Source organism: Myzus persicae, unplaced genomic scaffold (assembly GCF_001856785.1).
Source record: "Myzus persicae strain clone G006 unplaced genomic scaffold, MPER_G0061.0, whole genome shotgun sequence".
Classification (NCBI taxonomy): domain Eukaryota; kingdom Metazoa; phylum Arthropoda; class Insecta; order Hemiptera; family Aphididae; genus Myzus; species Myzus persicae.
The window spans coordinates 6,524-21,269 of NW_019104408.1; the positions used below are offsets into that span (position 1 = coordinate 6,524).

General features: G+C 28.1%; 1 protein-coding gene across 1 annotated transcript; it reads left to right on the forward strand.

Moving 5' to 3' along the window:
* The first annotated feature begins 3,050 nt into the window (after positions 1-3,050).
* On the forward strand, positions 3,051-11,800 carry LOC111041950 (peptidyl-alpha-hydroxyglycine alpha-amidating lyase 1-like). The gene is made up of 9 exons (XM_022326407.1): positions 3,051-3,476; positions 4,421-4,496; positions 4,926-5,175; positions 5,243-5,535; positions 6,426-6,623; positions 6,807-7,025; positions 7,102-7,197; positions 8,834-8,962; positions 11,397-11,800. Exons 1-9 carry the CDS (start codon positions 3,303-3,305, stop codon positions 11,579-11,581), a joined length of 1,620 nt encoding a protein of 539 aa, XP_022182099.1. The 5' UTR covers positions 3,051-3,302; the 3' UTR covers positions 11,582-11,800.
* Positions 11,801-14,746: the final 2,946 nt, after the last annotated feature.

Consider the following 14,746-nt stretch of genomic DNA (forward strand, 5'->3'; position numbering starts at 1 on the left):
TCTAAACCCGAACTGCAAAAATCGAGATTTTTTATAAAAATTACTTGAGTAGAATGAAATATGTGAGCAAATGTTTATTGTTGCCTTACACATTTTTCTTTTGTTAAATTAAATTATTAGAATTGTGATCGTCTCCGACGAGTGACAACCATCGGTTTTTGCCATAGATGATAGATATTATAATATAATATGTTGTTATCAGTTTTCGACTTTTTGAATTCTTTGGATGACACGATATATTTTTTTTATTTCAGATTCCGAAACATAATATTATTCCGAGTGTTTAAATCTATACAATTCAGAACACGGAACTCTGCGTATAGGCCATTTATATACACTACATTTTTTTGTCCGGCATCTCAAAATATTGTTTTTAGTCTTAACGGTTAAACTATAACTTAATATACAACTCTAGACGTGTCGAGACATGAAAAAAATTAAAAATTGGGCTTTGAAATTTACAGAAGTAATAAAAAAATGGATACTTTAATCGTGAATATAATATTCTCTCTATATAGGCTCGGCATTAATATGTTATCAAACAATATTATTCTATAATAGTGTGTAGTATTTGCTAAAAAATCGTGTGATTATATTATACTACTACACTATAGTGTAATAAATAATGTAATGTATACACAGTTGTGTAGGTACCTAACTATAAGGCTCTCACATAAAGGTAAGTGACGGGGGAAAAAACTTTATGACCTAGGTTCGGGACTTATAGCATTTGCATACTTTTTTATTTATTGTAAAATGTAGCAGAATGCGAAATAAATTCATACCAAATCTAAAATTTGAATGTGCATATTTTGCATACTTCATACATTTTGCCGGAAACCGCTTATTTTTACGTTATTGTGCTTGCATATTTTGGAAATTTTTTCAAAATTTCAACTTCACAAATTTCACCAGATCTAAAAAACAAAATAGTAATGCAGCTTACTCGCAGTCTTATGTACCTATTTGCTGTATACAACTCACAACTCCTTATAATTTTCGTGGTTTGAAAGTGTGCCATCCGCTGTTGAAAAACAACTGCGTTTCAACTGCGCTACGTAGAAAACTATACCAAGTCCAAGAATAATTTTAAAATCATCATTCAGCAATCTCAATGATTTGGAGTATAGTTTGAAAGAATACAGTGAAGTAAAAAAACTAAATGCACAAAATTAAACTGTTTAGGATTTTTAAATGTAACGAAAATTCTAGTAAATCATTTATTTATTGAAATAGATTAATTTACTGAATATCAAGAGCACTCATTGGCTGACTTGCAGTGTAGTCTGGCCATTGACAATAACAAGTATTGTATATACCTAATTATTTCAAAATAATATATTATTTAACTAATTGTTTAAAATAATTTTTAGATATATATCATCCGGAGCAGTTTTTTATGAACATGATCATTATATAGCGTATGTATGGCCGTGTAAATAGATGGGAAGTGCACAAAGACAAATTAAAAGTACCCCTAGTTCAACACAAATAAAACCACGTGTAATTTTATATGTGAAAGAGTAAAAAAAAAGACATGTACATTGGTACAAAAGTCAACTATAGCAATAAGAGATGTCTTTTTTTTTAATTAAACAAAACGGTTATATTTTATTATTTTTAAATTTATACTAAGCGTTTGTTACAAGATAACTAAAGGAATAAGAATCAATAATTAATTAAATCAATTATATTTTTTTCAATTTTCATTTTACCAATAATTATTCTATTATAGTGACATGACTCCAGGATCCGGGACCAAAATGAGAAAAAGTCCGCAAAGGATTGAAACAGTCTATGTTTTTGTTGTATCAACCTGTCATTTTTTAATAAATGACGAGGACCACGAACCACGATTTCTAACTTTAATAATTAAAAATTAATAAAGTAAATTTAAAATGAATACAATTTGAAGATCTGAGAAACATAATCTATTTATTTGCAAAACAAAATAAAATTTGTTATTAATTAATTTGAGCTCTTATTTGATGGCCATGAGCTTATAATATTCAATAACCCATGTTATGTTCATATAAATTTAGAGTAAAAATAATTAATAAATAAATTATTAATTTATGTTTATTGTAATATTACCACGTATTAAGACTATAAGGGTAAGAAACAATTATTCTATATTAAACTTATATTAAATAGTAGTCCGATAATATAATATATTATATTCTTTAAAATACTTCTGTAAGTAGTATATTTCAATTGTGTATTACATAATATAATTTTAAATTATTCTGTAAACTATACCTACGTATAAACACCAATGATTGGTATGATTTTGGACTCGAAATTATAAATAAGTTAGCGGCTATTTGCAAAATGTTAGCAGCATATTTCAATTCGTATCTCAAAAGGGGGTGTAGCGTGAAGTTGCCCCCCCCCCTCCATCTTATATTTTTCATACTGTTTGGGTAATTTATTTGCAAATTATTGGTAGTTTCTTGAAACCGCTAGCTACATATTTTGGTATTCTTATCAAGAGGGATAGAATAGAAGTAGAGGGTAGGCCTATTTTCGATTAAAAATCAAGTTGATAATAAACTGCACATTATAAATCATGAACAATAGTTTTTCTTTTTGAATAAAATATGATTTTCCTACCCTACGTTAATTTCCAACCATTTTAAAGCTGACAAAAATAAGCGGGGAGAAATATACTTTAAAAATATTCGAGTACGTATGTACATGTTCTGAATACTTTTATAATCATTTATTAGAATACAAAAAAAAAAGTATTGTTTACTAGACTGCGAAATTTGCATTGTTATTATTTTTAATCTAAATGTCATACCTATGCGATGCAAATTGAAGTAGAACTTGTGTGAAAATTGTCCTAGAATATTGCTATAGCTGTGCCAGGGGGTCGTTGCCGTTGACTGTTTTCGCGGCGCTATCCGTGTGCGGCCGTGGCCAACTAAGGACTGACGGTGCCCAAAGGCGCACGAGTCAGACAGATGGCGCTTGAGAAGGGGTCAGTTTATATTTACTGTACATACATAATATGGTTTAATCTGCGGTAGCGACTAACGTCGTTGCTATCGAGTATTGATCCGCCGAGATAAACACCACAGTCCGCCCACGCGCGCTATGATAACGGTAGACTTGTTGATCTGCTGCCGTCGAGTTCGAGCGCCACAGATTGTGGCAGCTGCTGTGTTGTGTGTTGCCGGGATCCTGTCAATCTGTGCGTCCGGGATCCGTTTCCCGGAAACCATTCGGACGGTGATGCTTCTGTGCCCGTCGTCGACTTCGGGGTGAGTGCCAGTGGGACGCGAACGGGCACGACAACAATGTCGGTCACAGTCGCCCTGACCGCTCTGGTCGCATGCTGTTCCTGTTGCTTGTTGACCGCCACGGCCGATTTGGCGTCCGATCTGGCCAGTAGCGACTATCAGCTAATGTCAACCGACGACCAGCAGCCGCAACAGACATCAGTCCAGTTGCAGCAGGCGGTCTCCGACCAGGTGAGAGTGCTCCTGATGATATTGATGGTACCCACCCTGATGTTGGTGATCGTACGGGTTGTACTACATTATAATATATTGTTCATATAGGTGTTAGGTAGCCAGTTGGGTAAGTGAAGAGGTTTGTAGTTTTTGTTGGCCTTATGCCACCTACCACCGTGTCTTGTTGGTCGTCTTGTAAAAATCGATGCTTAGATCTGGGTGAAATCTTTGAATTATTTTTCAGTTTTTCCCGAACAAATGCTTAGGTACACAACTGTGTTGCCAATACTATAATACTATTCTTAACATAATTATACATTTTCACATAATTTTGATCCAAGTACAAACTGCTGCTATTACCTACTTCTTTTTAAACGAGGTTACATTAATTGTATTGTTGCAAGTTAAATACCATTACTCATTAGTTAAACCATTCAATAGTTTTTTTGTTTATCTAATTTTTGTAGCCTCGGTTATAGCTCAATACAATTATTGTTGATGACATCTGTTACATTTAGGTTTAATAGATTATAATATTAATGTATATTAATCTGTAATAGGTCCCTATGTATTGTTTTTACTTTTTAGTAACACGCTAGTGTACTATTTGTTGTTACCAGATCCCAGTTGAGGTAGACATTGGTTTGATTTATAAAAGTTATATTATTCTTTTCTTTACTGTTTATCATACAAGGTACAAAATATTAAAGTATCTTGTTACCAACTAGGTAGGTATTTTCATATTAACATGTTTATCATATCATGCGTTATCCTGTAGGTATAATAATATTCAAACTAACTTCAATTGTTAATAGCTATTGTATATTTGTATCTACATTTCTGACCACACCATTTACATCCAGAATACACCTTACCTATTATGATTAAGCACATGTATGATTTTAAGATAGATAGTAGTTTTCCTTAATACATTCTAACATATAATTTTGTTTTATTTTTAGCTTTACGGTCAGAATCAAGTGGATAATACTCTGGATAATACTGATAATTCAAATATTGATGTGTCCCACCAATTTCGTAAGTACATAAAGATATAAGATACCTACTAATTTTAGAAACAATTATTTTTGCAGTGTATTTCCCCCAAACATGCAGAGACAATACAAAGTTAGTTTGTTTACTATTTTCAATTATTTATGAATCTCTCTTATAAATATTTAATTTATTTTAATTTAAAATACATTGATTTATAAAAATGAGATGATTATGTTCAATGGTTGTTGTATGTTGAAATAATCATACAAATACATTTTAAATATTGATATTTAATAAATTAAATAATACTTTAAATAATTATTGCATACAAATATATAATAATGGTATTAAATGTCATGTCATAGGCACAAAAGTTAATTTATCTCTGCCCTCTGCAGATTTGTTCAAAACCATAATATAGTGTCCATAATTGTATTATTTGTTTTATTTAAAGTTTTTGACTTTTGACAGATTTACATGAATCTTCTGAATGGCCTTTTCCACATCAAATTGATAACAGTATTGGGCAAATATCTGGTGTTTCCATAAGCAAAGACAATTTTGTGTATATATTTCATAGAGGGGATCGAGAATGGAATCAAACTACATTTTATGAAAACAATGTGTACAGAGAAAAACATATAGGACCAATTTCTGAACAGGTAGTTGTTGTACTGGATCCAAAAAATGGTTCCGTAATAAAAAGATGGGGTGGTCACAGGTATAATGTGTTTTAAAAGATATTAGTGATTATAATAAAGATAGTTCATATATTGTTTTTGTTATAGATTTTATATGCCTCATGGTATTACTGTTGATCATGAAAATAATGTTTGGTTGACTGATGTTGCTCTTCATCAAGTTTTCAAATTTGGCCCTAACTCTGAAGATGTATTAATGACTTTTGGTACTGCATTTGTACCTGGGAAAGACTTAGACAAGTTTTGCAAACCTACATCAGTAGCTGTAACAACTAGTGGTGAATTCTATGTAGCAGATGGATATTGTAATTCACGTATTATTAAATTTTCTGCTAAAGGACGAGTACTGTTGGAATGGGGCCGATCCACTATAGTCACAGGTTGATAAAAAATGGTAACATATTATAAACAAATGCAGCCTTTTCACTAAAATTGAGACAATTTAAAACAGCACTAAAATATTATTCATACAAAATAACTTACTATTTTCTTTTAATACTTGGTTTGTAATTTTGTAGAAAAAATCTATCGATTGTTTGTGATGAATAAAAACTTAAATCCAATATCTCTGTAAATCAAATTTCATAAGATTCTAACTGTTGAAATTTATTTCAAAATAAAGTATTGTAAGGTCATTAGTCACATTCATTTTCTGTGTAATAGGTGTTTTATATTATGGATGTTCACATAATACAAAGCTAGCTAGATTATATTATTATACTGTCTTACTAATTTATTGTTATATTTCTTGGTATTGTATTATACTGTATAATGTACAGTATTGATTCTTTTTACAATAAATGATGGGGGTGGCTGGATTATTTTAAAAGATTTTTTTTGATTTATCATTATAACTTAAAATATATAATTCTTATTTCTTACCAATCCATTTTTTTTATAAATAATTATTATAGAAAACTACTCCTTAATATGTAAAAAAAAAATTTAATTGAAACAAATAAATAACACCATTATCAATCAAATATTAAAACTTTTTGTTTCAAAGATTTTGTCTTACTAATTTTACAACATATTTCTCAAACATTGTTTGGAATACTTAATATTTTTTATTAATACTTTATGAGGAGTATATTTTACTTGGCATTGAATTGACTAATATAGTATTTACTATTTAATGTTTAAAGGATTTAAAAGACCTAATTTTATTAATAAAAACTAAATACTAGTACTGCAAACTAAAAAAAATACACAAGTTTTAAGTCATATTTTTTTCTTAAATTTTGTGGTACTAATTTTTATATAATTAAAGGTGAAATGATTGTGCCTCCTTACCAACTGTGGATTCCACATGCTTTGACATTGGCTGAAGACAAAGAATTGATATGTGTTGCCGATCGTGAAAATAGCAGAGTATTATGTTTCAACACCAACAATGGAACCTTTAATTTTGAAATTAATCCACAATTATTTCAACGTTTATTTAGTGTTGCGTATTCACCAGCAGCTGGTACATACAATTTATTAATGGGCTAATTATTATAAAGTTATAACATAATAATACTTATGGTATTACTTTTTTTGCTGAAAATTTTATATTAAGATGACAAAAAACATGTTGAACTTTAAATGAACTATTTTGTATACAATTTGTTTTCGCGTTTAATCATTAAAAAATCTTGTTTATTTTTAGGTGGATTATTTTATGTACTTAATGATAAAAATGTGTATGTAATAACTGACACATTAGCACAAGGAATTGTCATCAATGCTACTTCGTTGGAAGTGATTGGACAATTCCACCCTAAAGATAACGAATTTTCACGACCTCATGACATGGCTGTAAGCCCAGATGGAACATCTGTTTATGTTGTGGAACTTATAAGATCTCATATACGAAAGTTCGTGTTAGGTAGGTAAATAATAGTAATTCAATTAATTTAATTATTTTTTCTTATTATTGGTGTAATAATTTACTTATGTTCTAGATTCAGATATTCAAAACAAATTTATAAACAAAAGTGTTGATACACCTAATGTTTCAGATCAAGAGTTAATGTTGAACAAATATAACGTGCTAGAAAGTAGGTACAATTATGAATAAAATAACATTTAATGTTCTTAAAATATTTGGTTTATGTTAAGTAATATGCTTATGGTTTTTATAACTTTTTAATCTTTTGAGTTCATTTTTATGAATTAATTGTTTGTTTACTACCTATGTGATGTAATATGTTTTATAATTATAATGTATAATTAAATTAATTATAAAACTAACATCTAATCTATTATTTATTATATAATTGGTTATTAAATATAATAATATAGCTTGTAACATGCATAGACTTTATACTTATACACGGAACACTATGTACTTGACACATTCAACGACAGGTAGTGTCTCACAAAGCACCCAAACTCTATGCACATGCATACTGAAGACAGAAGAATAATTTTTGAGATACAATAATATTATTATTGTATTCTCCCTCCAATATCACAAAAATTATTCTGTAGAAATTAAAAAAAATTGTTTTGATCCAAAGAATGGGCATCACTGCAATTCTACTTCTCTTGACCGCACCATCACACAGGGAAAGACATAAATGTTTCATCTTTAAGTATAAGTCTGTGGTAACATGTCACTAATCTAAATTATCTATTGAAACAATTATGTAAACTTTTGTTAACTTGGGGTAGATAGCGTCAAGGTCTATGTGGTCGAGTAGCTTTGTGGTAGAGCAATTGCCCGGGTTCAATTCCCTGTCTTGCAGCTTGATTTTTGATGTTATTTTCCCCTGGAGAAGTTAACAATTATAAAACAAATTACAAAAAATATTTCATAAATTTGACTTCTATAATTTATTTATAGGTTTTTGGAACATTATGAAATATATTATGAAAGTACAATTTCAAATTTCATAAACATACAATATTAAATATAATAGGCATTATTAATATGTTATTAAATTTTCTTCATTGATGTATCTATTTCATTTTTAAGATTTTTATAATTTTATTGATATGTTATTAATATATTGATTTATAATTTATAATTTATTAATCAAATAACTTGCACTTTAAATAATTTAATTTCTTATAACTAGATAAGAAATTTCATTGAAAAATGATTTTTGCAACGATTATTTTATCTTTTACATTTGAGAAATTCTATTTTATTAAATTATGTTAAACATTTTAATGTGCTATTCTAAATCAGGTTATCACTTATCATGACACGTGATAATGAAAACAAATCACTTTTTTTTAAACAATAGAAATTTAACAATTATATTTTTTTTTATACCAAGTGGTGTGAGTGATGTGGATATTTTATTTTAACTTTTAATTCCTTAATTTAGTTTTCTTACTTCTGAAAAAAAGAATTAGTTTTGTGATTATTTAATGTCTCAGCAACAAAGGTTAGAATATTTGGTAGGGTTACGTAATTAACACACTTAAAATTGAATCTAATGTAAAATCACTTAAACATAAAATAATTGTAAATCTAAAACAAATAAAATATAAATAATTATGTTACTTTATACCTATAGATTTCCTTTTGGAAATTGGCTGCTCTTATAAAATTGAAGAAAAGATGTATGATATGGGCAAAGGAATATTTATTATTTAAGATTAAATTATTTTATTTTTAACATTTTAGTTATAGTAATTATTGAAAGGTATTTAATTAATATTGTTGTGTTTGTATTCTTTTAGATTGTCCTGGTCTTAGAGAAAATTCTGGGAAACAAATTTTAGTGATCATGTTGATAATTGCTGTGGGTTTGTTTTTCACTGCTGCTATATTCGTAACCGTTTTAATATATACACGAACTAAATCAATAGGTGAGTACTCCAACTTGAGTAGTTTACAATAAATAAAATAATTTAAATACTGTGAATAGTTTTCATTCATTATAAAATGTATAAATTAATATTTCTGATTCTAATTTATACTTTAATTTTTTTTGTATATTATTCATGTTTTTAGTCTATTATATTGCTCAATTAAAAATATTTTTTTTGTATCAATTTGATGATGATAAAAGTATGATTTTATTAATTTCAAGACCAATAAAAAAAAAAGAAAAAAGTATGATTACAATAGAGGAACACCATCAGTTTTTATTATAGTTAGACCTTTAAGTTATGACCTTAACATATGTGTATGGGCAGGCTACACTAAACAAGTCATACAGATTAGAGGAGGATTTAGAGGGTGGCTGAGTGGGCTATAGAACAGGGACCTGGGTTATAAAGTAAATTTGTGATTTTGTTTTTCAGTTTCATTTACGAAAAATATTTTTTCAAATACCTAGCTTTATTGTATTTTTTATGTCTTAGTAAAACAGTTAAAAAAATTTAACAAGAAATTTAACTTGGAAATTTGTTTTGACACAACGTTATAATTTTTAACAAGATTAATTTTTATCTGAATGATTTGAAAAAAAATTATCTGAAGTAGATCCAGTAAACTTTTTTTTTCTCATCAAGTTAATTAGGATTTCCACTGACAAATAAAAAAATAGAAATCAGTATTATAGTAAAATATTTTGGACGATCCCTAATAACTTAACCTATATGTTATACTGAAGTGTTGCATTAAAATTTAAAATAATAATGTTACTAACAGAATAATCAGAAATTAGTTAACACAAACAGTTGTGATTTCTTAAAAAGTAAAAAACATTTGATGTAAAAATATCGTTACCATTTTTAAACATACATTATTGTTTATACCATAGTTTAAAAGATAACAAAATTAACAGAATCTACAAAATAAAGTATTGTTTCAAAAGTTTCTATTTTGTTTCTTGAAGATTTTAAATTACATTTAATGTATAAACGTTGATGATTGTCAAAATGTTATATGTATAAGATATTTTTTTTATTCATTTTCTCCAATATATCAGTTTCCTTTAATATTTATTTAAAACATGGTTGATGTTTTTGTAATTCTTATATTTTTTAAAACGTGTATTTATTGAGATACCCAGTTCAATATTATAGAATATTTTATTTGAAACTAAATATTTTTAGTTATGGTATTTGTTAAAGTATTTATAGATAATTGCTAATTTTAATTTTAAACAATATTAATTTGTTTTCATAATTACTTTCAGTGGCGTATTTAAATTTTTTTTATGTAATGTATCGTACTTGTAATAGCACCTAATGTGCTGTAACATTTAAAAAATTAATAAACGTAAAAAAAAAAAATTTCCGGGGGTCCAACATTTTTAGAATTAAAACATTTTATAGTTATTGATACAAGAAAATATTTACTAGTTATAAATATAGATTATTGAAAATTATTATTATAAGATATTCAAAATTGTATAGCTGGTTTTAAAAATTAGTTCTGTCGCATAGTATGGTTATCCTTTCCCCCCCTCCCCTTAAATATGACACTGCTTACCTTTTACCAGTTTAATTAATTTATGTTTTTGTTAGTTTTGATTACAAAATAAATATAATTCTAAAATCAATTATTTTCTTTTTTTGTTTTTCAATCAGATGTTTTTTTTTAGTTACACATTTAATGAAATATATAAAAATTTCAAACATGAATTGTTTGTGTTTGTAACATTACAAAATGTATAATATAACGTAAGACATATTATTATGATTATTATTTACAAGTAGTTCGTTGAAATCGACCGTCATCACGTATTACTATCGTATAGTCGACATACACAACAAATGTTTTACCACCGAGTTGTGTTCAATTTGTATGTTCAATTTGAAAACATCATCCCGTCTACTGTATTTTCACTTTTAATATGTGGTATGTTTTCAATAATTCGAGTCAGGGGTATCATTTAATTTTTTCAGTAGAGCGGAAAATATTTTAAAAAGCCAATTTTTCCCAAAACTAGCACAATTTATTTTTCGTGGTATAAATATACTTACGTCCCACTCAGTTATACTATTATCGAAGCATTATTATTATTGTGGGCGTGGGTGTAGGAATTTTATGTGACAAAATACCATACGTGAAAATGATGGTTATATCATGACTCCTAATTATGTAAAACAAAAAAATGTTTTCAATAACATATTTACCTAGAGCGAAAATGTTTTATATGGTGATAAATGAACCGTCTTGTAATATGTATGCAAGTGTCGGTATAAATTAAAATTATATATAACATATCCATACTTATATTATTATATAAATTATAGTGGCTTATGAGGCTTATACGTTTATGTGTGCGCGGGCACGTGGCAGACGTCACATTAATAGTTTAATGTATTACATACGGTTTTATTGTTTCAGCTCACAGGAAAGACGCGGCTTTCAGTCGCTGGCAGCCTCGGACACTCAACGCTGCGGATGGATTTACTTTGGGCAACATATTCAATAAGAAGCAACGAGCTGGATTCGAAAAACTTGCAACCGTCGAGGTGAGCGAAGATGACGATGACGACGACGACGAAAACGATCTGAACGTGAGGGCTTAATAATTGAAAAATTAATATAATAACAATAATAATATCGTGCTAGTTGATTCGATTTATCGTTACGGTTGTTATTATTTGTATTTATTAATTTATTGTAACACCTTTTTTCGACGGACTTATACTTAGAAGACTTCCCCAATATTTGTCTGCCAAAAATATTATGTTTATATCGACCCGAGTATCCGACCGCATATTATACACACACAGTTACACATCCCATACTATACAACACTAAAATCTATGTTTATTATTATTATTATCATTATTATACTATACTATTGCAATGTTATAACTTATAACCAAACAGAGTTCAAAATATTATTTGTAACAATATAAACGATTATTAAAATAAAAATAAAAAGAAAGGAATTTAAATAGTTACTTTGTATTTTATGCCTCGTTAGATTATAAAAGAACCCCTTGATATATATATATTCTGTCCAATTCCTGCTTTTCTTTTTGCCCGTCCACCCGCATAAAATTATGTTAATTGACCTTCTAATCTCGGATCCATGTCATTCCGAGGAAGATATAATTTGGCTCTGGGCTTACCCCTTGCTAGTCCACCGATTCACTGGCTCTCCAGGGATATGCTTTTGTATCCCAATAACGTAAATATATATTATATTATATGCCCTGAACTTCTTATCTAAACCGAATTTATTTATAGACATAATGTGTTTACCGCAGTATTACTTAACATGACTCGATTTTGTTTAATAATTGAAGCAATACACCAATGACTATCTGGGGACGTAATCGCTAACGGCCTTTAATCAGTCTTGGTGTTTTATCTGTTGAATTTAAATTGACGGATTACTTGATTTGTATCATGAGTCATGACCCAAGTACAGGCATGTAGCGCGTGGCACATCTACCTCTGAATCCTGGCATCAACTCATCAACACGTTTATCCAGTTATACTAAACTGTGTAATTACTATTACAATGATACAGTAGGTATACGAGGTACCTGTATGTTGTAATTTATTGATCTACATATGTTTTATTTCATGGATTTATTGTATTTAGAATAGTAAATTATAGCCGGAAACAAATAAATATTTTTATTTCATTTTCACTCTAAATTAAATTTAATCATAAACAATATTTTTCATTATAAGAGTATTCATACAATAATAATGTTAGATACATATTTTCTTTTCATACTGTAATGAAAATGAATTATTAATGGTTATCACTATTCAACTTATAATATGTATACAATATGCAAAAAAAAAAACGTAGTTGAAGATTAATTTTTTTAAAAAAATCGTATTTTTAGTTTTTACTAATACTCCTATGATTATTTTTGTTAATAACAGATTTTCGGTGTAATACGTGTATAAAACTAAGAAACTACAAAAATTTTACAATATTAATGTTTGTCGTGCCAATCAAATATATAATTAATTACCTAAATGTAGGCTTATAAAATTTGATTATAAGTTAAAATGAAATGATAATATTGTTAATTTTAATATCTAATTAATATTATAAACTATTATTATACGGGTAGCATAAAGTATTTTGAATAGGTACATATAAATTATATAAATACGTAAAGGATTAATTTGATTGAATTGATTGTGTATGCCTACGCTGTACCTACCTGTGGGATATAGAGAAACAAAAATGAATTATTTTATTCCCAAGAAACGAAGTCAACTGTTAAGTACAACACTTCGTGGATTACTAAAAAAATAATACTAATTTCGAAGGTACACTTAAAATTTAGATAAAAAACAACCCCTCACAAAACAACTTCAGAACATTCCAAACTTTAAGAGAAATTATGAAAACGTGTCATACGGTTTTATCGATTTATACATCATTATTATCTCCAATTTTTTACTGACCATGTTTTATATTAAAAACAAATACCTTAACGTTAGGGAGGGTTATAGCTTAGATATTGTCATAATACATCAATGTTCAATATAAAACAAAAAAATGAATTGTTAGTCCTTATAAATTATAACAGTTATCAAACTCAATATATGGCGGAAATTTATTATTTGATACACTATATAACCACGGGATTATTTGATGCTAAATAATTTCCTATTTAATTTTAACTCAACCTGTTCTCATCTTTGTTATACAATAATAAACTTGGTGCTACTTGAATAGTCACTTCAATTAGGTAATCGAATAATGTTTATATTTGAATAAAATACAAGCATTATCCTGATTATTTTTCTTTTTTTTAATTGATCTTAGCATTGGCAACTATAGACATTACTTTTTTTTGTTATTATTGGTTTTAAGTTGTTTATGTGTGGTGAGGATTTGTCGCTAAAAACCCGGTTGGCCACCCATCCGAGAGCTATCGACGCCGGACTATGCTTGACCGCAGCACACTACATATTAGTGACTGCGGCCAACAATCGCACCACACCAGGCCCATATATTAGCCCACATGTTCTTATTATTATATAAACGGTGTAAATCTTATTGTCGTCCACTGTTCTTATATTGTACAATTTACAATATCTATTAAGTACAGTCTGTATATATTGTACTATATAAATATATAAATAAAATAAATAACATACTCGTATAGGAGGTAGTTCGTAGATAAGTTATATAATAAGACAAGATTTTATTATCCCACTGCAAACCGGTAATAAATGTAGTCATGGTATCTATAGAAATTTAGGATCAACTTAAAAAAAATGTATATTCCTACCGCCGTCGATGTCGAGGACGGACGTTAATTAGTAAATTGGTAAAAAATATTAAATAACTGTAACTTAGTGTGAATGAAACCTCATAAAATATTTTCTCGGTATTAAAAAAACATAATATTAATGTATGGAAAGACCTTCCTAGCAAATAGCAATTTATATTATTAAAATGTGTATTGTACAATACCTACCCGTGTACATAAAAACACTTTTGAAAATATAATAGTATAATACCAACAGTTAACCATAATATCTAAAAAAAAATTGGAATATTCTGTTTGATGGTAGCTAATAATAATTATTATACTGTGGCACACATAACATTTTAATTTACAACAAAATAAAGAAATGTATTTTGTTGATATTGGGAATAAATACCCTCGGTTTTGAGTAATTTTTTTGTCAGTTTAAAAAGTTGAAGATCGAAGCGTTTTTTCTTCGACAAAAAGCATTCAGACACAAAAAAAACCATTCTA